At 44.5% G+C, this 26,536-nt stretch overlaps 1 protein-coding gene across 1 annotated transcript in view; it reads right to left on the bottom strand.

The window, feature by feature from the left end:
- Positions 1-8,395: 8,395 nt before the first annotated feature.
- LOC139306806 (Krueppel-like factor 7) overlaps positions 8,396-26,536 on the bottom strand; it is a 31,735-nt gene continuing 13,594 nt past the window's right edge. The window contains exons 2-4 of the mRNA XM_070930759.1: positions 18,953-19,580; positions 12,051-12,174; positions 8,396-8,447 (exon numbers count right to left, since the gene is read on the bottom strand). Of these exons, the coding sequence (XP_070786860.1) occupies positions 8,396-8,447; positions 12,051-12,174; positions 18,953-19,580 (804 nt within the window). The remainder of the gene's footprint in view (positions 8,448-12,050; positions 12,175-18,952; positions 19,581-26,536) is intronic.

Here is a 26,536-nt window from a genome sequence, read left to right as displayed (position 1 = left end):
CCTCTCTCCCACCATGACAGCAGGAAACACCACTGCGAGACCAACATCCCACTTTTATTAAAATCCGAGTGCAGCGGCAAACTGATAAAACAGTCTAACACTGGTTGACACGCACGCATGCTTCAGCACACGTGCATATATATACACACACACACTCTCAAAAGAAAACAAAAAACACATGCACAGAGATACAAACATTCAGGCAAAGAAATGCGAGACGGGAGCCAACAGCCGCTGCACCTGGTGAGATCCAAGTGAAAGTGAGAAGCATAAAAAAGAGCTGAACGCTCAGGTCTGTTGATCTATTTTTACCGCAGAGCAGGGGGCAGAGGGAGAGAGAGAGAGAGAGCTTCCTGCATAATGCATGGCCCTGTAGAGCAGCAGTGGCTTTTACACTGCGCTCTCTCACTGGGCTTCCAGGTGTCTGTGCTGTCTGTCAGACAGGCAGCATATAGGAGAGCCAGGTGCTCTCACACGGTGCTCTGGTTGATCCCTTTCAGAGCACGAGACCACCAGCCTATCCAGCTGCTCGTTCTCTCCCCAAACACAACATCTCGCCTGCAGTTTCATTCAAATCTCTCTCTGAAGTGTAAGAGCATTCAGGGGCTGAAGGGGGGAACAAGTGCAGATACATTCACATTATACATTGCCCCAGTTGGGATGGGAAACCACTTTGAAAACAGAGCTCTCGTACATCTAGGACAAACTCACACTGTTGTTTCAAGGGTCGTGCAGCATTTCTTTTTTTTTTTTTTGGTGGGGGGTCTGTGGCAACAATGAGCTGCCACTTCACTGCTGGGAAATGAATTTCCCTCGTCTCAGAAACAATGCTACTACAGATTGGATCCAAATTTAGCTCAGAGTAGGTTTCTTTAGGGAGGTAAACACAGTAATGTATTTACCACAGTGTACTATTCAATTCCTCTCGAGAAAATAACAGATTTATACATTGTAAAAGTCAGTTTGAATGAGTCCTGAATGTCTTATTTTCATAAAACAAGTGAAGAAAAAAGGCTTTCCTCTTTCATGACACTGACATTTGCTTTCAGGGCTCAACAATAAACTCACTTTTTTGTCTTTTCTCTTTTGTCCATGACTGTTATGTACCAAACAGTTAGAATTTGGTCTTTTAATAGGACTCTTACCCCGCTAAATCACTGGATTTGGTTTGGGAACAGGCTATCTGAGCATTCCTAAAGGGGGTTGGGTTGCTGCTGGGCATCACAAGGAGGGAGACTAATGAAAGCTTGATGAGGATGCTTCTCTGAATCCACCAGCATGATTAGGCTTTAATTACCGAGGGCCGCCTCGACATATTCCCTATAATTGGAAATACCTAAGCACTTGGCTGCTCATGGCGTGAAACCAAGGAATCCATGGTTCACAACCCTTCGTAGGACAAGCCTCATTCTCATTTTAGATGAACTCTCCTCTGCGTGGGCACCGCAACAAGAGATTTTTGAGGCGTTTCAGATTGAAGCTTGTCTTTATGCAGATTAGTTGCTAAGCAGTTCTATGTAATCTTAGGAAGGAGTTCTTGTTATCACCCGAGTTCGGGACAGAGTGCGCCGACAGTGTAAGCGTGGAATAATGTGAGGGAGGCTTTAAACTTGTGGCTCTGCTTCCCAGTGTGCTGGCATCTCCACATTGCCAGATGTGACAATAACATCCCTATATGGCTGCCAAACGCCTACAAGACACCCACAGGCATTGGCAGCTCCCTTGGTGAAATCTTCTATTGCACAACCACATGAAAAACGGGCTTATGTTCTGCTGGTTAAGTGAATCACTGCCTCGCCTGAAGAATCAGTCTTTCTTTCATTACTTCAATTCAGCGCCGTCACACCATTTATACCCTCCTTCAATGGCGTGAGCTACGGCTGAATCATTGTATATGAAACAAAGACAACATTTCTGAAATGTTCTCAGGTGTTGCGGCGGTGAATAGCGGAGCGGAGACAGTAGACGATTCAAGGGCAAGCTGATAAGCCAGCAGGATCCCGAACAATGAGACAGTATATTTGAAAAAAACTAGACTGACCTGTGGTCATAATTTGTGTTTACCAATAAAAAGTTTTAATTCAAGGTAGCAAAATAAAATAGAATTTAGCTTTTAGATACCAAACAATAAGAGCTTCTCTGTGCATATAACGTACTTTGCTGGAATAAATAGTATGTACAAATATTAAGGTCAAGTACTTTGAATAAAAGCCCAAATCTGAATGCTATGCATGCATGTTTAGAACAACACAAGATAATATCACAGGATGTTTTAATCCGATTATCATTTATCCTACAAGATTTACACAGATGCTATCGTTTGATGCAGATGAGCGGAAACAACAGAGAGGACAGGGTGACAGAGTACATGTTAGCAAGCATTCAACAGCCGTGTTTATCAACTCAGCTTTTCTATTATTCAGATTATTCTGCTTGGGATCCCCGGTGCAATTAGCTGGATAACAAATCCACCTCTTTCCACAGTGTGTCTGTGCATTGATTCTCCAGCTGTCAAGTGCTACTTCATTTCAGTCAATCCTAACTGTGTGGTCCAACTTGGTTTAGGGATATATTAACCAAAAATTATTGTTGGTATTTCATAAGGTTCATCATATCACGTCCTGACGTATAATAAGACCTTTTTTAAGCCACGCCGCCATGACTTGTGGGAAAAATCATTCTGTTGGTCGGTCGGTCCACCACGTTGTTCCAGACTGACTTAGCTCAACAACTATTAGATGGATTGCTGTGAAATTTGGTTCAGACATTCATGACACCCTCAGGAACAATTGCAATAACTTAAATACTTTGATGTATGTCCAAATACCTGCAAAATCCCATCAGCCTCAACTGTAATTTGTGTTTAATTTAGCAAATGCTTAAGAAAAATGCATGCTAACACACTAAACTAAGACGGTAAACATTATACCTGCCAAACATCAGCCTGTTGTGAGCATACTAGCATTAGCATTTAGCTCACAGCCTCACACTGCTGCTGTGGCTATAGACTCTGAGTCTCGTTGCGACTGCGGCAGATTCAAACCAGAAAAAAAGAAAGATTGCCTGCAGATATACAGAATTACACTGCATGACGCCACATTTTTGAATGTGTGTGTGTTAACCTTTATGAACGTGTGTTGATATGAACATGGTCCTTCCTCTCCTGAAACACATTAAGACCATTTAGCTCGGCTGTGAACTCACACACAACCTCATTTCCATCTTATAGAATGGAAATGACGATCGAAGAGCGCTCATGGGACGTGCGACCTTTTATTGAAAAATGACTCCATCGTTTCTAATTTCATAACGTGTCTCTGGGATTGACGTAGTAAGTGTAGTTAGGTAGATAATATGGGGCTGTCTGTAATTACAGATAAAAGAACATTAGGTTCGACAGATACATGTAAGCTTCTTGATGAGGGTGCCCATTTCAATTAAGGAGCATTAAATGAAACAAAAAACCTTATGGGAGTTTCTCACTGCCAGACCCAAGGAGACTTAATACACTGCATAGGGCCATTTACCAGGGAGTAATTACTCCCTAATTAGCCATTAGTTATTCGATTACCCTTTTATCAGCTAGTCATGGTCAAAAGGCAGGAATAGCGGATAAGTCATCACCTTGGTTGGTAACAGATGTAATTAACATGCCGTAGCTCCCTTGGAGGGAGACAACGAGAGAGTGCATTCAGGCAAAGTGAAGGTATTCTGGCCCATTTCCTGTGTTTGATCAAAAGGAACGATAAATCAGAGGCTTTTTTTTATTCATCCAGGGGAGGTTTGCTGCAAATAGCAGAAAAAAAGGAGGGTGTAAATTAATTTTCCTGCCCACTCTAACCCAGTTGGCTCGCAGATTTAACTCAGAAAATGCAGCAAAACCTAAAGCCAGCCAGTCCTCGAAAGTTGTCTGGTCAGTGAGAATAAAAGCAAGAGGGTATGTAAATGTACTCTGGGCGCTCATTGTCAGCAAACTGAATGGCTCTGTGATTGAGACCTGATAAGAAATCAGAAAATATTCTATGAGAAGATGGATGATTAGGTGCATATTGTTGCAGGATGAAACCGCCATTAACAGACCAGCCAAGAACCATGAATACTCCATGCCAAACTGCTTCTACCATTTATTACACATAATTACATTCTTAAATAAAAACGATTCACCGAACAGTTCCTTGCATAGAGATATTACAATACCAATTTAAAAAAGGAATTATGAAACAAACCAGTAACAAAAATAAATCTTTCTCATTTTTCCATAATAAAGAACATTATCGTACCCATACATCATAATATACAAATGATAAATTTGAAACACTTTGTACAGCGAAAGAAACGGAGAAAGACAACGGAGGAAAAAGATGGAGAAGGGGGGTGAGGGAGGGAGGGGAAGGGGAAGGGGGAGTCGGACAGAGGGGAGGGAGTTGAAAGGGATCATATCTGAGAAAATGGAAGGTTGGGGGTGGGTGGGGTGAGGTGGAGGTGGAGGTGGGGTGATGAGGGAACGCTGGTAGAAAAAGGGGGTGCGTTTGATTTGAAATTCAGACCTGGTGGAAACAGAGGTGGTGTCACACATAGTAATGCGTGCTTCCCCCCTCTGCTGAGAGCAAGAGCTGCAGTCTGGATCTCTGACTCTCACAAGGTGGCATGAAAAACGGTGAAAAACACACAAGGAGAACGGAGAGAGAGTGTGTGTGTGTGTGTGTGTGTTTGTGAGTACCCTCAGGTGTTTGTGTTCGACTGTATGGATTCAGGATGTGCTTGTGCATGTTTCTTTGTATGAATCTGTGTGTTTAGGGAGTGCCTGCGTGCATGCGGTTTGTGTAGGTGTGTTGGCGTGTCTGCAATGCGAGTGAATCCTTGTATGCATGAGTGTGTACATTTGTGCTAAAAAACAGCTACTATACAGACTTCGTGATCCGTGTTTCATCACCCAGGGTTGTCGTGTGAAGTGTAGTGTACAAGCGGACAGAAAACATCAGATATGCAAGTGATTTTTCCAAAAAATTCAGAGTGCAAATACAAATAGACAAAGAACACACAGGCACAGCAGAATTGACAATCATTCATTAAGATGACACAGAACTGAACAGCATCCTCGGAGACAACATGAAACAACCTTTTCAGAAAACACATTCACATTTGAAACCCCAGTTTCCGTGCTCCCGGCAAACACATTAGGGGAGAAATATTTGTTTGTGGCGAATCCAAATTTTTAAACTGTCCTGTAATTTCAATATTCCCATTTCTTGGCTCCTTGAAGTCTCACTGAACATTAAAAAACAACAACACATTCAGTGTTTCAGTCCAAAAATCCTCAGCTGTCTATGATTGGTACAGAACATGAACGAAAAACAAAAAAAAAACACTCCCGAGCTGCACATTCCCACACATTCACAACCATTCAGTTAAACAGGGGAGTGCCCCATTGAAATACTGAAACACACAAGTAGAGCTGCCATTGATGATACAATTTTAACCCATGGGTTAAACTGCTATTCTTCATTTTATCTTCCACATGGAGAGCTGGGCTGAGCAGGAAAACCACAAACCTGCTCTGACATTCCCATCTGAACTGGGTACTTTTAGATCTTCTACAAACCAAATCTCAAAGTTTGTCAGTGACTATGACTTTTATTAATGCCAACAAACACAAAGAATGACTGGTAGCATTGATAGAGTTGTAGCTGCAACCTGGATGGCCTGTAAGAAATAAACCAGCAGTTAAAACTTGTATCAGTTGGTTTCTATTGTGGTCACTCCCTCCTGTCTTTGCAAGCGAAGCCCTGTCACCTAGATGTTCAATGTCAGAGGGAGTCTGGCTTGTTTGCACATTTAGACAGAAAGAGTTCAATATTTATGCGGAGCAGGGGGTGATACAGCTTCTGGTTCCAGAGCCGCAGACAGATCGTGTCTAGATATGATTGAGCCGGAGCTGCATTCGTACCCGAAATTGAAATGCGCCTCTGGTATACAGAGTGAAATCAATTTACTGTCTCCCTTGCCAAAAAACAGCAGGCTGCTGTGTGCCTCACTTTGCCTCAAAGTATTAAAAAAATCTTGTAAATTAAAGAATAAACATAGTTGTTCCCAATCGAGTTCGTAAGAATCCTGACAATCCACTTTTGTCCAAGCTGCCTGTTTGATTCGAGTGCGCTTGAGTTGAGTCGATAATTTCTATTTGTGGATTAAAGACACGACACTTAAGTGTAATGCGGCAAAGAGCAACAACTAGACTTTATGTCTTTGTTCTATCGGACAAGAGTCGGACCGCCAAGGACAAATGTTAATTCCAGTTTTGGAGGAGTGTCTGTGTGTGTGTTTCACTCCACTGCAGTTTCATGAGCTGATGGGGCAGTTATCATTGCTGACTGGGCAGTTATTTTCCTAACCCATTTCAGCCACCCACTGGAAATCCACACTCATGACCTCCCGCTGGTCCAGTAAGACCAGTAAAATGTCAGAAGCTACCAGCCGTGACTAGCTAGTTATTCCAAGTCCAACCGCTAATGTGAAAAAGAGAAACTACTGCGTAAACACAAATGGTGTCTGGTGTGATCTTACCAACCACACGCAAGTGTTTTCATGGGCCCAGCAACATGTACAGACTTACAACAGATACATTCACATTGATTTGCTCTGAGAAGAGCCACCCAATTGATTGAATTTGTGTCATGTGCCTTCCTACAAGTCCTTCCGTGTCCAGCAGGGCAGAAATCTGCATTCAGACTTACGTGTGTGGTCAGGACATCAGCAGAAATGTTCTTGGATATGCATAGGGCCCGATTAGGAGAGCGACTGAATGCAGCTATTCACTGAAATAAAGTCTGAGAGCTGGAAGTCTGGAAGAGATCTGCATGGGTGGTGTGAACAGGACAAAAACCCTCCTCAACCCAGTGGCTAGTTAGGTGCCAATCACTCTCAAAGGCCAAAGAGATCATTTCAGGCATCTAGCAGACACTTTTTTTTGGCTCCATCCATTTCCAATGTGTTCTTCAAAATGGTCTTTTCAATTGTCTGTTTTGAACAAATAGGAGAATCTTTTCTTAGAAACAATATAGCCTTTATCATACATATTGATCTTGTTTGTGTTCGGTGTGCTATCGCAGTCAGCTAGCTGCTTTGACTTGTGCATGTGGCTGTCCGCAACTTCGACGGCACGTGAAAGCCAGCGTTTGGTGAGTCCCGAATTGTCACTCAGCTCAAGACGGTGGGGCATTTTTTTTTACAAAAAGTTTGCAAAGAGTCAATTGTGCAACAGTTCCTGACGACAACTCGTAAGAGCCAAGATCCTGGAGAGGAAAAACACTCATCGGAGCCATCTAGCATCTCATGAGACGCTCGGGTTTCAGCTGACATTCTAGGAGATGAACAGTCTTTCCCAGAGTAGATTAGTTAGCCTCATCCAGCGGTAACCCTCAATGGATGATGTTCATAAAGCCAAGCCAGTCCTCTGGATGACCTCAATCAGTCTTCACAGCACATCAGTGCAACACACTCCCGCCTTCAAATCTTCGGGAAATCCAATCTAACGCTCCATTCAAACAAGTGCTCCGATGCCATCAAACCAGAAGGATTTATAAATGGATCCAGTTGGCAGATGTGACAGAGGTCAGATGAAAAATTGACAAATTATCATCTGTCCTATATAAGATAATAAACCCTTTGGTGAATTGTAAAGGCTATGGCAAGTTTGAGGGAGAGAAAGCCAGCTTTCTTGCTTGCTTACCCTGTGAGATGATGCTGTGTAGCTACTGTTGGAAATGAACTGTTCTCCTCAGCTCAAGGTACATTTTAAGAAGAGGAAGTCTTGAATATACAAACAGCAGTTCTGCCGTTAGCTAAAATGACTGTACAACTGGTCCAGTGTGGCGTTGGTGAGCTCGCTGGTACATGGAGCACTGCTGCATGAACAGGGCTGACATTTTGGAAGCGTTTCACCGAGGGACGATCGCAAAGACTGCAAGGACGACTACAACAAAGAGCTGCCAACTACAGGCACGTGGTCCACCATTCATCGTGTGACATCCCATTGAGACACATACGAAGGGTGGGATGGAGCATCTGTATCGTCCACGCGACAACACCGGGAGACATTTGTGAGGTGACGACGTGTCACCGTGGAATCATGGACCAACTGGTTGAGCACAGACTGACAGAGCCACTTAGGGTCCGTCTGTCAGCCTGCCTGTGTTTCTGTAGTCAGCGTCCCTGTGTGGTGCCTCTCCCTCCAGCCCAGAATGGCACAAATCTGGTGTTTTTTGAGTCCATCCCGCTGCCTCTCTCTAACATCCGTGGTGTTATTTTTCCTGCAGATGACGCTCCCTCTCCTTCCTCTACTCCGCCTCCATCCCCTTCCCCTCGCTTCCACTCCCGCTGACCTCTCTCAAATTCCTCAGATGTGCCTCTTCATGTGTAGCGCCAAGTGATCCGACCGCGAGAAACACCTGCAACCGAAGAGAGAGAGAGAGAAACAGAGAGCAGCTTGTTACCAATGCAGGGGGAAGAAGTTTGTTTTGTCGATTGAGCTAAATGTTGCTGTTAGCTAGTGAGTACTGAGCCACTAATGCACACGCAATTAGTATATGTGTAACTAATTCATAATCAGCATTTTCAGCAGCACTCCTAATGACTTCAGCTGCGCCATGAATAACTAGAGAGCCCGCAGATGGATCTGTTGAAACTGTGGAAGGGGGGGGGACAAAAAAAAACACAGCATGCAAAACATGTGCTGTAAAACGACAGCTAAATTAGACTAATCGAAGCCTCTCATCTGAAATCAGGCTTGCAGAATTGCATAGCTGCACAGTAAAAAATGAAGTTGCTCTGGAAGTGTGGCCTATTTTTTTCTGCAAGGCTTTTAAAAATGTTTGATTATTTCAACCTGATTGCCACAAATTGACATGATGTATGCTTTCAGCTGGTGTTTTGTTTATTCCATGCATGCTTACATACAGATGCAGCCATTAAAGGAGACCTACTTTTTCATCACTATTACTGGATCAACAGTGTTTCTGTTGCACGCTTGCTGAACACTACAGCTTCATTCCCAAGAGGGGTGCTTTTCAAAAGGCAAGTGCTGCTTTCCTTTCGGTAATTGGGAAGCTGCGTGTTCTGGTGATTAGTGTGTTGAGAAATATTTGAGATGTAGACTTGTTTCGGAGTTTACTAAATGTTTCAATTGAATGACGTTTGGGAGAAAAATTAAACAAGACACGACCAAATTGCTCCCTAATTGCTGCATTTTCTGAATGCTCTTCTGGGTTATTTTTGATATAAGGCTGGGAAATGTGTTGGAGCTGAAATGATGATGTCATTGTTCCCATAAACTCTGGTTGTTAACAGCAAAATGAAAAACCACGACAGGCTCAAAGGTTCAAGGTCCCATGATGTCATATTAAATTAACATTTTTTTAAATGGACATTTGCTAATACTCCTTACAACAAGTGATCTGATGGTCATTCCTCAAATAAAATAAGCAAAAAAAAACAAATAATATGCCTCAATCCACTCTGGTAAAATAAAGAATATTTAAATATGGAGCCCCAGTTCAGGAGTCAGACTCCTTTTCACAGTTCTGCAACTGTTGACTTTCTTTCTTTTTTTTTTTTTTGACACCAGTTTCAGATTGGCTCTTTCCACTGAGACAGAGGCAACTGTCTAAGATGTCTAGATGAATCAGTGTTTGGCCAAGAGGGGGAGTTACACTGTGATGAGCCACCAGTCATCTGTCTTACTGTCACACCTGCATGTGTGTATGTGTGTGTGTATCATTGTTTTTGTGTACATGAGCGTGTGCACGGCAACAAACACACGCGAGATTATCGAATGGCTCAGGAGACGTGCAGGGGTGTTGATGTGTGTGTGTCACTGTGAGAGTGTGTGTGTGTGTGCGGTGAGACAGATGGTAAAGTATGAGTCACGACTCGGGGGCACGACACCAGCTGGCACACCGTGGGTCTGTCTCCCCCCTCCTCCCATCCTCAATCTTCCTCCCCGTCTTCTCTGTCTCCCCTGTTTCCCTTCTTCCTTCATCTCAGCAGGGGTGTATATGTGTGTGTGTGTGTGTTTGTGTGCGTTGGGCTGGAGGGGTTGGGTGCCTTGTGACACATGACAGAGGTGGGCCCAAATTAGGGATGTGCCTGCAGGGGGGGATCTGGTGGTGGGGGGAGGTGGGAAATCAGGGTGGAAGAGGGAGGGATACTGTATTTACAGTCTGTCCAGCTGAGACCTGATTAAGTTGACACTGCCCGGCCCCCTGCTCCCTCACACACACACTCGCACAGATGACCAAGACACACACTCTTTCATACACATTAAGGCAAAGTACCCCAGGTGAAGAGGGATTTCTTTTTGTCCTTCCATAATGAACCTATACATGATTCAAGAGGTCACATATTCAGTAACTTCTGCATTGTGGCCTGTTCTCCAACTGTCAAAGAGGCCATAAAACACACACGTATACACACATAAAGTGTTGCCTCTTACATCTCTTGACATTGGATGACATTGGACGTGAATTTTCAGCTTCATGAATATCTAAATACTGTTGTATGTAATTTACAGATAAATTAGATGTTTTACTGACTAACTGTGTCAAAAAATGTTTAAATACAATAAAAAAGAAAAATTTAATTTCAATATTAACAAAACTGTATCTATGTGGAAAAAAATACAAATAAAATAGAGAAAATAATAAAAACAATAATTCTGTACAGTATCTACACCCCAGTTTTAAGTCAGTGTTGTGCACACAGATACTATGTTTTCTTGAGAATATGGCCACTATAGTGTTTTTATTAAGTGAAAGTACTCAAAACAAATGTAGAATATACTGACATTTGATAAAACTATAGATTTTACAGTGTAATACCCTCAAAATGACCTTTTCACCCACAATTTCACCTGGGGTCCCCTGCTTTAAATACTGTGGTGGCTCCTGCAGACAATATTGCCCCGAGATCCCAGAGGTGTCAGCGAGGGCTGGATAGCAGACAGAGGGGTGTAATTAAAATGGGAGTAAAGATTTTTTTGTGTCTGAGTCAAGCTGATCTTTTTATAGGGAATAATGGCCACTGAATGTTTGATGATTTTTTTTCCAGGGGAGCCACATTTAAGGAACAAATTAACATTTTGAGGTGGTTCATAATTAAACAGAAGCCAGGGCGACTAATCATGTAGCAGAGTCGCAGGCAAATCAGATCCACTCTTCAAAGTGACAACGCCATGCACCCCGACACCTCTGTTTAAGATAAGGGGGATATTTTCTGCTTTGTAAGACAGTAAACAGGAAGTGAAAACCTTTCAAACAGATATTGTGCCCTGCTGGTCAGTTTGCTCCGCTCAAGGACACTCTGTGCTCGGGTCACGGGGATCACACCAGGAATCATCCGGTTTACAGGATAGTCCCTCCAATCACTGTGCCCCGCCTGAGGCTTTATTTACAGTAACACACACACCTGTATTTTGGGTCACGGTGGCTTCGGAAATTCCCCAAATACATTTTCCCTCTAAAACGTCCAACACTCCAAAAACTGGTACCTTTTTTCTAAAAGGTTTATTAAAAGTAGTACCCAAAAACTTAAGTTCAAATTAATATTCTATACCAGCCATGTGCGATGGTGCTAATGGGCTCTACAGCCATTTTACACCTCTGTCCCAGTGTGAAAGTAGCCTCCAAATCAAGGCCATGTAACATCATGAGAGGAGATGCACTATTAATATGCTGCACAGGGCCTAATGTGGGTATAGAGCAGAATAAGCACCCTTTGGATTCCCATTGAAAGATTGAGCAGGTTGGGTCTTGCATGTGTTGCAGAGGAGCACATTAGTAATCCTGCCAGCACACTTTTTAACTGGGTCAGTACCAAACACATTCGGGTGTGTTACCAGCATCGTGTAGCACTTCTGTACTAAACCAAACTGTGTACAAAACACAATGGGAAAACATAGCCTGCTGTGCTCGTGGAACTACTTCAAATAACCCTCGGAACATGGAAGACGAACACATGAGGGAGAGGAAAGCAGGGAGAGTTGTGTTTTGACAGACCTGTCACAGTGGTTGCACTTAAAAGGCTTGGCGCCGGTGTGTTTGCGGTAGTGCCTCGTCAGCTCGTCGCTCCGGGCGAATCGCCATTCGCAGCCCTCCCACGAGCACTTGTACGGCTTCTCACCTGGGGGATGAAAAAAAACACGCATAAGCACCTGTTTCATCGCTCCACCACCAATCACACGCTCATTTGTTTGCACTCTTCTGTGGTCATGCAAAAAAAAAAAAAACTCTGTGGTATTGGTGTGGAATCATGAATCCAAATATTTGGCGTCTTCAAGGTGGTGTTTGATATATTTTGCAAATATAGGTCTACGTGCAGAGATTCTATTTAAAAGATTATATCCTGCATATGTTATTCTGTTGGAGTTTTCATTCTATTTCCCTGATAAAGATCCCTTCACTTCTCTTTTTCCGTGTTTAGGCAGCTGGAATGAGAGCAACGCAATGTTTAAGACTGAGATGGAGAAGCTCCCACTGGTCTCCATTCTTGCTGAACACGCAGAAGAGGAGTAGAGGGTAGAGACAAGTGGAGCGAGAGAAGAAGTGGAGAGGATGAGGGAGGGAGGGCGGTGGGATTAGAGGGAAGGTGGATGAGAGAGTGAGAAGAGGAGGTGAGATGAGACCAGGAGAGGGAAAAGTGGAGTAGGAGAGAAGTGCTGCAGAAGTGGATTAAGGCAGAGGAGGCTGCAGATATGCCGACGGGGGGGGGGGGGGGGGGGTAGTGATAATTAGGCCAGTCACACGGCATAATGGCAAGGAACCCACAATCTGCCAGCTGCGTCCAGCACCGTGGATGTCACCTGCATCAGTCACATCCCATCTGGACCGGTGGCTCGTGGTTGAATACAGCCACACTGACCAGCTCTGCATGAGTGGCTTCGACACAAAAACTGGCTTAATTTGCTGAATGCGATTATCAAAAGGGACACAAACAATGGATCGACTGCTTTGTGAAGACAGTCAAGATTGAGAAGAGTGCTTGTATTAAGACAGTAGTGGTTTGGTGCCATTATCTGTACCAGCTGTTGTAGAAATTCCCTGATTGTGCGTAGATTTGTTCACGGGGCAGAAGCTAAAAGAAATCAATAATGTATACAGTATGTGTCTGTGTTCCAATTAAACATACATTTCTGTCTTTTTCAGTGTATTAAACGGCACAAAAATGAACAGCAATTTCTGAAATGCAAAGCCAAAGGGCACAAGCCAAGGCGAACGAGAAAAACAATACAAGTCTCTCGACATATGACCTGCGCACGCACTTCTTATCAAACATACTCAGGGAGCAGCCATGTTACAGCACTCCATTAACAGGAATCATGTACGGCTTGATGGTGAGAAACAGAGGTGCATTAGGTTACAGCCGTGATGAGGTGATAAATGAACAAGTGAGAAAAGAACTCCACCAGGCAATCATGGCAAAACACCAGGAATGAAAACAAACTGATAACACACAATTATGATTCCGGTTCCCCCTTTAACTCCCCATCATTTTAGAATCACCAAAAACTCTCTCTATGATGTATGAAATTGATTTATTTCAGATCAAATAATATTTATGGCAGGTAAACAATGCTCAGTAAACAATTTTGTGTTAATGAAAAGAGTTTAAAGACCCAGAAATGAGCTATGTCCCCTCCTATCCATCCATGCATGTCCCCATTGTGGACAAATATCCCCTCATACTGCCTCACTTCCCAGAAACACCCAGAGCAGCAGGTCTGGGCCTTCCCGCTCTGGCCAATGAAATTCCCGGGAGGCAGGGATGCCTGAATGTGTTGCCTAGCAACGAGAGCGAGGGGGCGGGGTGTATGTGTGTGTGTGCGTGAGAAGGTGGGGGGGGGGGGGTTTGCTGAAACATGAGGAGGCAGTAGTCAGTGCAGCTGGCTGGATCTGGCAACGGCACGCCGCCATGCCACCGGCCAATTACCGAGCACGCTGGCAGAGTACGGAGGCAGTTGCCTAGCGACCGTAGAGCTGTACGGGGCAAGAGGGGGGAGGGAGGGCCGGGGTGGTGGTGGTGGTGGTGGTAGTAGTGGTGGTAGTGCAGGAGGAGGAGAGGGAAGGGGGGGGGGGCACTAAGAGACCAGAGCCTGCAGCAGTACATAACCACTCAGCTACCGACTCCTCCAACGATACGCTGCCCCCCGTTGCCTAGCAACAGCGCCCCCCTCTCCTGCTCCTCCTCTCTCCTCTCCCTCAAGATGCCCTCGTACAAACAGGCAAGTAGAGCAGGTGCACGCTCGCCTTCTCAAACACACATTCACACACAAACTGGACGAGGAAGGTTACTTTTAAAAAACAATGCTGCACACAGTCGGACTGATTGGCAGTTTAAAATGGTAATCAGTAACCTAATCCACTGGATTAGCCCCGAACTCAGCAGCATAATCTGATTATGCTCTGTTACTTTTGGATTACTTTGCCTGTAAAACATATAATGTAGATTATGAAGCTAAGTGGATTATGTTCTTCTGATTTAAAGAATCAGGACTGTGGACAGTGCTCTTGTTGAAAACCATTATTTATGCTGCATGATTTCATGAGTCCCATTAGCTGACACCATTCACTCATTTCAGGCAAAAATGATGTGCAATCAAAATGCTTTTTCCCACTGAAAATGTTTTTTTTTTTGGAGTAATCAAATAAGCAATCACATATTTCTCATCTGTAATCTGATAACTGGGTGTTTCCTGAGTCACTGTAATCCCATTATGCGTAATCTATGACTTCCGAATGCTCTCTCACACACACACACGCACGCGCTCAGTCCCGCCTCTTAGGTGCCAGTGTTGAAGTTAATTGCATTCCCTCCATTAGTTGGAGCTGAAGCAGGGCATCCGGGTCTCAGAGGTCATTAGAGAGGCTCTCGGAGAACATTTTACAGCCTCCTAGCCCTCAACCAGCAGAGCAGGCATGGAGCTGAGCAAAAGGGAGACGGAGAGAGAAAGAAGATGAAATATGGGGGAACGAAAGGAGAAATAAAGTGAACTCTGACTAAATGCTGGAGAGAAGTGTGAGCTGAAAGATGAACGATGACTGAAAGAACCACAATTTATCTGTGTTCAACATTATCATGGCCGATCAACGTGCAACAAAAAATAAATTGATAAGTATGCTCTCTGCATGCTGGTGTATTTGCTATTTATTATTTACAATGCCACATAAAAGACTGTGTATACTACATCTTTACAGAAAACCAAGTACCAGTACTTGAAGGTCACCATTTCTCTGACTTAAACAAGCAACATTATTATTTTATCGAAATTATTAAGTAGAAACAACCTAAAGTATGTAGACACCCATATTGTAACATCTTTTTTTGAAACCATGAGCATTAAACTTCTGCACCTTGGCCCACATAGTGTAGATCTGTGGGCGGGTGAACAAGATATCTTGTTTCATACTATGAAGACCACAAACACAGGCCTGAAGTTTAATTTATAGAGTGCAATACTGGTCAGAAAAAATTGCAGTTGGATATTTTCCTCATGTCATTGGCCTCAGCCCAAAGAGACAGATAGTGGCAAAAGAGCAGAGCAATAACATAAGAGCGTGAGAGAGGAGCATATACAGAGACAGACATGTTGTGAAAAGACTGATATGGGACGAAATGAGGAGAGAACGAGACAGAGAGAAAGAGTGGAAAGAGCGAGAGAGCGAGGCAGATGAGGAACAGAGGGAGAGAGAGGGCGACAGAAGGCATAATAACCCAACAGTCCTCGTGTTTTACCCGTTCCCTCACCCTGCCCAAAATCTAATTGTACCATTCCTTATCTGCCATAAGCCTATTCACAAAAAGCTCTACAGGGCACTGTCATTTCAACTCAGCCCGTCTAATTCCAGATTAAATCGTAGCCTTTTCTCCGTCGGTAATTTATGGAAATAACAACTAAGAAAAAGAGGATTTGAGTAATGACATCTTTAAACTTGTCAGGATAATGGCTCAGTGAATGGGGGAGCCTGTGGCACTGCTGTCTTTTTCTGAAGAGGGTCGCTCTACTGTACCTCCCCCATTCCTGTCTTCTGTCTTCATCTACTCTTTGTTTCATGCCACGTCACTCTTCTCCTCTTCTTCTGCCTTTTCTTTAGCTTTTGTGTTTTCTTTTGTCGTCTTATGTCGACATTTCCCCCCTTTTATCATTCTACCTTCCTGGTTTGAATAACAAGACAGATGTTCTTTGGCTGGATGCTTTTATCCAAAGCACCTTAAGTGACAAGGATAAGCTCAGGGGGGGGAGGGTCCCCCAAGAAGCTGAGCCCTTTACTGTGCTATCTGTAACATTGTATGTCATTAAATCATTATCATATCAATTGACTGGATAAAGAAATAAAGGATGCCACATCAGCTTACAACTCCAAGCGGTTTTAAAGGTGACATTTTGATCCGGCAAGGATTTTCAGGTAGACCAGTGCAGTGGGATGTAAGGTGCAATATAGTCCTGAAACGATTCGTCGATTAAGTCATTTTACAAGCAAACATGCTTCTAAATTGGAGAATTTGTACAGTATAAGACAGTAATGAAATGTTGACCTGATGATGGCACCATACCCCACATACCAGCCTTAATACAAATCCGAATATAATTGAGATGATACACCTCTGACTTTCTGATTAATTTGTTGCCTTTGCTTGTATGGATCTTGTGACTGGACAGCATCAGTGGTACTGGTCTCCCAGAGCTGGCCCAGTTGGCATGCAGTTGAAGCACAGGGGCTGTGGACATGCCACACTGGGGAAATCAATGATCGCATGTCTGTGCGCTTTGTTCCAGTCAGGCCGATGCCTAAACCTGTGGTGTGCACCACCGAGGGTGTGATCACACACACAGCGTCTTTTCTTCCGTCTTAGCATACAGTAGTTGACAAGTTGATTTTATTTATATTCACACCCCTGAAAATACAAGTGAGCCAGAGCTAGTAAACACGTCACGTATAGCTTCTGAACTGGACTGTCAAACATCAAGTTTAGGGATTTAGATGGTGGGTGTTGTTGATAAACGCTCTTTGCTGTACTTCCTCCTTTTAAAACACATAGAAACAGCTGCAGTCCACCATACATTTAATGTGTTGTTCTAAGCCTTCCAAGCATGAGCAATGGCTACCTATCAGATGTCATATTCATCTCATTATACCCCTGAACGCCTCCCTCAGAGGGGGGTAGAGACCCACATTTTCAGCCATCCCAGCCCAATTATTTCCACCAGAATTTGAAACACAGTGTCACTCTCTCAACCAAACCAAAAGAGGACACACTCAGAACTTCAAATAAACACGCCTAATGTGTTTGGTGTGAACGAGACCTGAAGGCAAAGGGTGCTGAACCCTAACCCTGCTAATTAATAACATCATCATCATCATCACAGATGCCAAACAACAAGTTTTGTTTATCGTTTCCCTTCATCATTGGAATAAGCATGCAGATGGTATCCCTCATGACCTGCCTCCTAAGATTACAATATTTAATATTATATTTAAAACATATTTTCCTTCTTTTAAGAAGGTAAGAAGCACCACACTGCAAAATCAAGCAATCCAACCTCAGATTGAGAACCACTGACCTAGACTTACAGAACACATAGAGGACGGCAGGGCCTGAAATAAACCGGGGAAATGGCGGCCTATCCAGGTCAATCCATCCATCACTGTGCAGTTACTCAGACAGAGGACAGGTCCCCGACAGGGGTCTGAGTGGTTTGGGATTGAGATGGAAGAGCGGGAGAGTTATAGCTCCTGAACCCTCCCCCCTTCCTTCTTGAGAAGAACCTTGACAAGGAGGACCCGTCCTGGTTCAGCACAGAGAAGCATTTAGGTAGAAAGGATGGGATGAGGGAGGTTTTCTTAAATCATCGCAATTTTATTCAACATGGTGATATTTCCATGTGGAAACAAGGGGACCAGGCTTTAAACCTGCTCCATCATTATGGGGTTTGGTTTTTTTTTTCTTTATATTTCTTGTCACTGCATTGCATTTTGTACTTGAAGAATGTAAAGCAGGTGGATTTGCCTCAATTATCTCAAGTCAGGTTATCTAGGAATTCAGAAAGCTGACCGGCCAGAAGGATTGATGACTAAATGGACGTAGTGCTCACAGAGACCACAGATAGATGAAAATTGATACCAGTCTACATTTAAAAACAGCCCACATTTTATGTTTCTAGAAAAACAGTCATAGACCAAAAGGATTATCCAGAAGCAAACTGTCCCACATCGTATACATGTATGAATGAGTGGCTGAGAAGGAAACACTGCGCTCATCTAAAGTACAAAAAGAGGCCACACACCCAAATTGATAGAAAGCTCTTTCAGTTCTTTTCTCTCAGTTTCTATATTCAGTACAGACTCTCTGGCTACGTCTTCTTCGGTGTGCGACAGTCATTTAGCTTCAGGATTGAGTCTTTTTAGCCTGTCACCAACGATGAGCGTCAATCAGTTTTATTACCAGCAGGTGTATCAAGTGGCTACCTCTGAAGAGAGAGGTGTCCTCAGAGCTGCCTCGCTGAAAGTCTCACAGGGTCATTTACTGACATTATATGCTCATATTCACAGAGTATACACAGATTACGTAACCTTGTGTCTGCATACAACTCATATCCATATACAAGCACACATTTACACTAATGAATGTATATTAATGTGAGCTGTGAGGGCAATTCCAAACAATATCGAACCAGTCCTGAAGCTAAATGACTACTGCACATTGAAGGGCCTTGCTGAAAAGCTTGTGCATTTTACTCCTTTGTGCTGAACATGCTCTTATTGTGCTTGCAAACGCAAAATAGCTGAACAATAATCCATCTTTAACAAAGTCTCCTTTCACTAATACTACTAATAGTGCAATTATTTCTACAATTACATCCAAAAAAGAAAAATCTACTGACTCCTTTGTGACGGATTCTCACCTGTATGTGTCCTCTGATGGGCCTTTAGGTGGGAGCTCTTGGTGTACACCTTCCTGCAGCCGTTGAATTGACAACGGTGGATCCTCTTCTTGTTCTCCGGTAGCTCCCCCACCCCGATCACACATGCAGCTCCCTCCTCTTCGTCCTTCATCCGGACGGGGAGCGCGTGCGCCGCCACCAGCCGGGCCGCGTTGAGCCCCACCTTCCTGGCCACCAGCTTCAGGGTAAGCGTCCCATCAGCTGAGGCCGTCAGTGTCTGGTTGGGTTTGACGAGGTGCCGGCCCAGTTCCGGCGACGACGGGGGCGTCAAGGAGGTGACGGCGCTCAGCTGGGCTTGATGGACCCCTTCCATGCCTTCTACGTTTTCCAGCCCCTGGCCCTTGGGTTTGAGGTCTCTTTTCATTGTAACGGTGGAGGGGAAATTCTTCCGTGCTGGGCAGAGGATCACTGGAGGTGGGCTCGGGGGCTCAGGGAGGCTGGGCAGGCTGGGGAGCAGGGCGTCTGTCAGCTCCTCCTCGCCGTCCTCCTTCAGGTAGGCCGGAGTTAGGAGGCCATCCAGATCTTGGTCGAAGAGCTCTGACAGACGCTTGGGCTCTGTCTGCAGATAACGCTCCAATTCTAGGCAGGTCTACAAAGAGAGAAAGTGTGAGAAAAGACTCAGTTTAGACTCAATTCAGGTAAGTTAAGGGATTTGGGCATCTGCACTGAAAATGCCCATCCTCACTCTCAAATCCCACTTGACAATTTCAACAGCCATCAGATCATCCGATATGCCTTTACACACTGTGGAGAGAAAATCTGCATGGTGCCATCCACTCACCCAGACAGGCAACTTAGCAGCTCTGCCAGCTGTCACATGCGCACACACACTCACAGATAGCCACCAAGACAGCCAGGATTACCTGGCAGCTCAGCAAGACGGCTGATTACACACTGATTGATTGCAACCACTGTAGCGCGGAACGAAAGCGAAGCGAGTGGATAGCAGGAGGAGAAGTCCTAAACTGTACAGAACTCCTATCAAACAACATTTTATAGAGCTTTGAAAAGCCATGTGTGCACCGGCTTCCACTGAGCCAAGATAGGAAGATTTATTCAGCTGTAGTTATGGTCTGCTTCATCCCTATTACTCCAAACACCTCTCCCCGTGGAGGGCAAATAAAAGGCTACATCCCCGATTTGTGTGAACTGGCATCCTGAGAAGTCTATTACTTTACAACAAGCTGGCAAGGTTCTGAGAGGAGAGCCAGCGAGGGAAAGAGACGCTCCATGTCCAAGGATGAAGCTATTATGTTTGAATGGATGGCGCCAGTTTGATCCCAGGGATCGTTGTGTTTCGCTTGTAGCCACTAACCCATTTTGACAGCTGAGATGGAGGCTAGCGGCTCCACTGGGCGCGCGCTACTCGCCACTTCATTTGTGTGTAAATAGGCACTGACAGACAGAGTAGCTAGTTCCATTATCAGGAATAAGGTTGTACAGACTGAACACATCAGAGACATTTACAATCTTACACCCCCTCCCCACTTTCCTTGTTTGCACCTTCTAAAAATAAAACCACACTTTTTTTTCTTTTTTTTTGGGGGGGGGGGGGATGTGTCTGTTGCTAAGGGAGTGTGATTTCTCCTCTAAGTTGCCTTCTTCCAGGAACAGAGAGGGATTTGGAGTTGTTTCTTGACTGTCTGCAGTATTTGCATACGGACGTCAAATTAAAAAGCTGCTGGAGACCACATCTACAGCGAGAATTGAAGATAATGCACCGTGCGTCCTCCCTCCACTGCACGCCTACATGTTTTTATTTTTTGTTTCTGTGATGGCTTTGAAAAATAACTTCACTATGTGAGAGGTCTCCACTGTTTCCGTGATGGCTGGGGCCAGTGAATCATGAATTAAATGAGAAGGGATTTTTTTTCCCCCTTTATTCTGTCTTTCAGAGCACAATTAAATATTGAAGCCGTCGAGACGTGATGAAGGGAATAGCATGCGCCGGCCCGTGAGGTGTAGAGGGAAAAAAACCCTGTTCTGTGCTATCTTTCAACCCCTCCACCTGCCCCCCCTCATTGCTCTCCTTCTCACTCATTTTGGCCATTACCCTTCTCCTTCTGCCTCCCTATCGATTCCCCAAAATCACCATTTTCTCTCTCCCTTTTTCCTCTTTTTCTTCTCATTGTCGTCTCCTCCTCTCCCAAGGTGACGACTCATTATCCGCTAAAACCAGCCAGTTAGAAGGGACTTTATTCAGCAAAACGCTTAGGACTGCAAACCAAGGTGAGTGTGTGTGTGTGTGGTAGAGATAGTTCAAGGGAGCAGAAAAGAGGATAGAAACGGATAAGTGTTGGGGGGGGGGGGGGTGAAGGTGAAGAAGGAGGAGGAGGAGGAATGATGGAGGGACAAGGTGAAGGAAGCAGGAGAGGAGAGAGGAGGGAGCGAAGGAAGGTGTTGACTTCATTTTCTCCGTGGGGGGTGAATCCTTTTTGGAAGTGTGACATTTGCCATAACAGGATCCTGTCAGCGGGCAAGCCACAGGCCTCACACACACACACACACACACACACAAAGAAAAGGGTTCATGCACTCTAAATGTTAGGTTACAACCCACGGTGATGTGCTTGGATGTGTGTGTGTGTGTGTGTACATACATGCACACTTATAAGTGTGTGCACATGTGCGTACATACAGAACGTGGCATGTGTGACATGTCAGAAGGATGAAGGCTGCAGGTGAGGGGGTGGCAGGTACGACAGGCTTATCATGCCGCTCTTTCTTTCCATCCGTCTTTCTCCTTCTTTTCCCCCATCACTCCATCAAACCCCACCCTCCCTTTCTCTCCCTTCCACCACCCTCCTCCCCCAGGTGGTGACATTAACATTGTAAGGGAGAAGGTCATGCAGTTGATCAGCGGTTCCTGTGTGTATGTAGCGTGGAGCAGTGTGGGTGTATGTACTGTATGTGGCTGCATGTAATTATGCTAGTTTGCGTGTGTGTGTATGCACATAATTTTGCAAGTGCACGTGTGTGTGTGTGAGTTGCATAATTATGCTGCTCTGTGTGTAATTATGCGGCTCTTGTGTGTGTGTGTTTGTGTGAACACCAACGCACATGCATAAACACGTCTATTTGCTGATCTCATGGCCTAAAGTGAATGTGCAACTTGCATCTGTGTGTGTGTGTGTGTGTGTGTGTGTAGGCAAGGCATTGAGAGCCAAGAGCTTCGCACAATAGCCAAGATAAAGGAGCGTTCATGGCCTGCTTCAGCTCTATTTGGACAAACGCCGATCTGGAGAGCCAACATCTATTGGCTCTGCATAAAGCCAGGGTCCATTTCCTAAAAGGCTTTCGGGATGATTCCTTCATGCGAGCCAGGATAAGCTGAGACAATCCAGTGGCTGTTCCAGCACCCCCACCTCCACCTCCAAACCAGAGGAAATTGCTTCGGTGGCGCAGGGTGACAGTCCTTCAACCCAGATTCAAGCTTTCCCATGAAAAGATCAGTCAAGAAGTGTTGTATGAAACCTATTTCGACCTTTTTTGTTCAGCACGAGTCACTTTCAGGTTATGTAATGTCTTATCTAATTGGTTGGGCGGTGAAAGGTTACCGCTAATAAGGTCAAAGTTGAAATTGATTGAAGTTTGAGTGCAGCGATGAGGTACAGCTTTCTCCAGAAGATTAAGATTAGTGTGACTCTGCTGTATCTGTAGCTTTCTTGCATCAAAATGTATCGTCACCATAGCAACATTCAAAGAAACGTTTTAAAAAAACTAAAGCAGCAGTTCCTCACATTTGAGAAGACTGAATGTTTGACTTGCATTGACGTTTCTTCCAGCTTTCTTGCCGTCCCCAATATCATTTCAGCAATACTCAGCTGTGGCTTCAGTGGCAAAACATGTCACAAAAAATACATACTACAATACTACAAAGTAGTGTTTGGGTTGATATTTTATTGGAATGTACTTGATAATGAAAATAGTAGCTATACAACAGGGGAAGGAAGTCGTCAGTCAGAAGTGATTGGTGCAGGTGGAAATGAAGGTCTGCTTTCGGTTCTATTTATCATCATTATCATTAAAACATTTCGTGTTTAGTTCAGTGGTGTTTAGTGCACATTATGGGCTCATAAATAAACGTTAAAGAATCAATGAGAAAGTGAACATGAAAACATAGCAAAACCACGAGACTCAGCATCCACAGAAGTGTCCGACAGTATTAGAGTTAAGGTTAGGGTCAGGACATTGCACAGTTTATTTTAGCTTCTTCACTCCCCACTTTACTCCGGTAAAAAGCCATAAATATCAGGAGATTACAAGACAGGCGGTGGAACCAGTCCTAATTCTCCAACTTCTACTTTTCATTCTCTGACGTTTAAGTTCAAAAAGTCTCTCTCTCTCTCTCTCCTCGAGCCCTCGCGTCTCCTCTCTGTCTCACCCTCTCCTCCCCTCTTCCACGGGGCCCTTGGCCTGGCAGCTGATCCTCTCTCCCCGTCACATTTGGCCTGAGCCAAGCCGCCTGCCATCACCATCAAAGCGCAGGCTGCCTCCCAACTGTTAGCACCCCGCTACGTCGCTAATAAAAAGCCTGGGTTATAAATATGAAGAGAAGAGCATGCATAATGCCCTAATGGAAGGCCCAAAACACCACTAAACAGATAAATGTAATGGGGTGGATACGGCTCATTAATTTTAGGATAACCGTGTTTAGTTTTAAAGATGCCGTGATAGAGACAAGGTGCTATGAATAATATTCAGAGCTGATGCTGGCAGGGTTGAAAAGGGCAGGAGCTGGAGGGGGTGAAGCAGCACTATTGTTAAAGGCTCTGAGGTTGGGGGGACGCTGTCACATCTTTTCAAAGATGACCCATGATTCCCTGCAGCACCTTCCTTTCAGGGCTGCATCATTCAGGATTATATACAAATCACTTTTTGCTTAGAATTGAATTTTGTAAAATAAAACTTCATTATTTTGAGAAATTGGAGTCCTTACCTTTGGACAGAGCCAGGCGAGCTGTTGCCCCCTGTTTTCCCCCAGTCTTTATGCGAGAATATCGATTTTTCTCTTCTAAATCTTGTCAAGAAAGGGATGATTTAGGTGGCTGTATGCATTTGTGTTCTGATGTTTTCACCAACGCAAAAACAGCGTTTGCAGAAAATGTGCTTTTGATTGTCATCATCATCTTCCACAAATTGGAAAAAGATTCCTTTTCAGCGCCAACATGACATTTTGATTGCTTGGTTCGGCCATTTTTTACATCTAGCAGTGGTTTGATTACTCATTTTAAAAGTGAGTAACAATCATGTCATGGATGAATTAACTCTGCAGCTCTGCATCTCTTTCTTTTGTTGTTTCACATTCAGCTGACAGTCTGTTCATTGCGTGTTGCATGTGTCGTCAATTTCTTCTTCATTCCCCAGATGTAGACGATGATTTGATGATGGAAGGAAACTCCGCTGATACTGACTTTTCACATAATATTCTTTATTTGCATCAAAGATCAGGATCAACAGGCATGCGCATCTTGACCTGTACAGCACCCGTAGCCGAATCAGTACTGCTGCCCTGAACACTGTTCAAGCTCGTCTTTTATACCTTTAAGCATACATGGGGTTCTACTACAAAACATGAGTCTGTAAAGTTCTGTTTCCTGTCGAGGGGTCAGGAAAAGAGACCTCTCAGAATGACCTTTCACATACCAAAGAAGACCACTAAACAACAATACATCTTATCTTTATGGGACCCCAACATCTGCTAGTTGTGTTCCTGGAACACATCTTATCTTTATGGGACCCCAACGTCTGCTAGTTGTTTACCTGGAACATTGCATACATGGCAACTTTGTACTGCATATCATTTTCTGAAAAGACTATTTTTATGATTAGTATCAAATAATACACATCACATGCTTTTATTTAAATCGCACAATGTCATTGGTCACAGAAAATAAGAGGGCCTTGCTTTGATTCACAGGGTGTGAATGCAATACCACTGCGATACCAGCTCTGATTAAAATCTCCCAGAGAAATGAATCAGTTCGCCCCTTCAGGTAAGGCTGCTCACATCGATAGGAAAATCTGGCCTGCGATGAACCAGAGAATCAAATTGTCTTAAGCTTTTTTTCTTATTCTTTTGATTTCCTTTTTATGACCCAGCGTTATACTTTACTGACTTTGTTTACAGCCATCTTTGTTATTGCCGTTTGTAATTCAGCAACACACTTGGCGCTTTAATCGAAGGAAAAGTTTGGGCAGACACTTAATCCAGAGAGCAGTCTGTCACAGAGTGTGTACGTGCACATATGTGAGTGTGTCTACGCACATGTCTTATCCTGCCATAGTGTGTTATGGGGCCTGTGTCTCCCATTGATCTGGTGAGCCGGGCCAAACCATCACTTTGAGGTGACAGCTAAATGACCAGTAGCCCGAGGCAACGGCCATCTCGCCAACAGCCTTTGTGTGTTTGCGTCGCAGTGCCTAATCGATACCAAATGATACCGCGCAGGAGCTCATCAGCGGTGGCCGTCGCAGCTGACAGAGACGGTAATCTATAGCTTCACTGAGCAATACTTACACAGCACCCCCCACCCATATACACACACACACACACACACACACACTCACACTCACAAAATCTCCGAAAAGCACTCCCTCCCCTCTAAGCTGCCCTTCAGGGTTTCTGCTCCTTCCACTACGCTCGCTTAGAGCCCCGGCCCCCTGATTTCAGACTCCTTGGAGAGCAGCATGGCGTCATCGGCGGATCCCAGTTGAGCGGGGAACCTGCCTACGGGGCCAGGATGAGGGGAAGGGTGGGGGAGCGGGTGGGGAGATAGCTTCATTTTCCTCGACGCTGATCTGAATAGCAGAGCGCCCTCGCTTCACCCTGTTATTCTCAACGGAGAGAGCGGCAGGGGGTGCAATGTTTGGCCAGGAGGGATGTTAGCGCCCCTGATGCCCCCGATGGGGCTCCAGAGCAACGAAGCAAAGGAGAGACGGAGGGAGCAGAGACACAAAGGGAAAGAGCTAGAGGGCAGAGACAAAGCTAATTTATCTGCCTTCCCCGAGAGAAGAGAGACAGACAGGTGGAAGATGAAGAAACAGGACTCTATACAAGCTATGCAAAGAGAGGAAAGTTTGAACAGAGGGTAAGAGGTGAAGGGTGAAGCCACGGCATCTTCCCACCTACAGATGCATAAGCAAAAGAAAATACTTTGCAGCTTAGAAGAGGAAAAGAAAGAGAGGGAAATATATGAAGCTTGGAAAGCCACAGACAGGAGAGTCCTCCTCCTCGCTGACTAACAGCTCCATCTCTCCAGGCAGCCGAGCCTCACCTAGCTTCAGATAACACGCCACGGAAACAGCTTAATTACACACACGGCCTTATCAGTCGACATTAGCCTCACAGTAATAATCAGGGCCGCCGTCAGCCCCTCCGTCAAAGCCTGGCAACGCAGCACCTTGAGGCAGTTTTACACAGTGCGGGCTTCAAGCTGATAACAGACACCTCCAGTTGTTAAATCACAATTTGCTGACGGAGTTTGAGGGAATAATGCACATTTGGTTGTAAACCTGACACCTCCTTTACACACAGTCAATTTT

Source organism: Enoplosus armatus, chromosome 24, assembly GCF_043641665.1.
Source record: "Enoplosus armatus isolate fEnoArm2 chromosome 24, fEnoArm2.hap1, whole genome shotgun sequence".
Classification (NCBI taxonomy): Eukaryota; Metazoa; Chordata; class Actinopteri; order Centrarchiformes; family Enoplosidae; genus Enoplosus; species Enoplosus armatus.
This window is presented reverse-complemented; position numbering and strand designations above follow the sequence as displayed.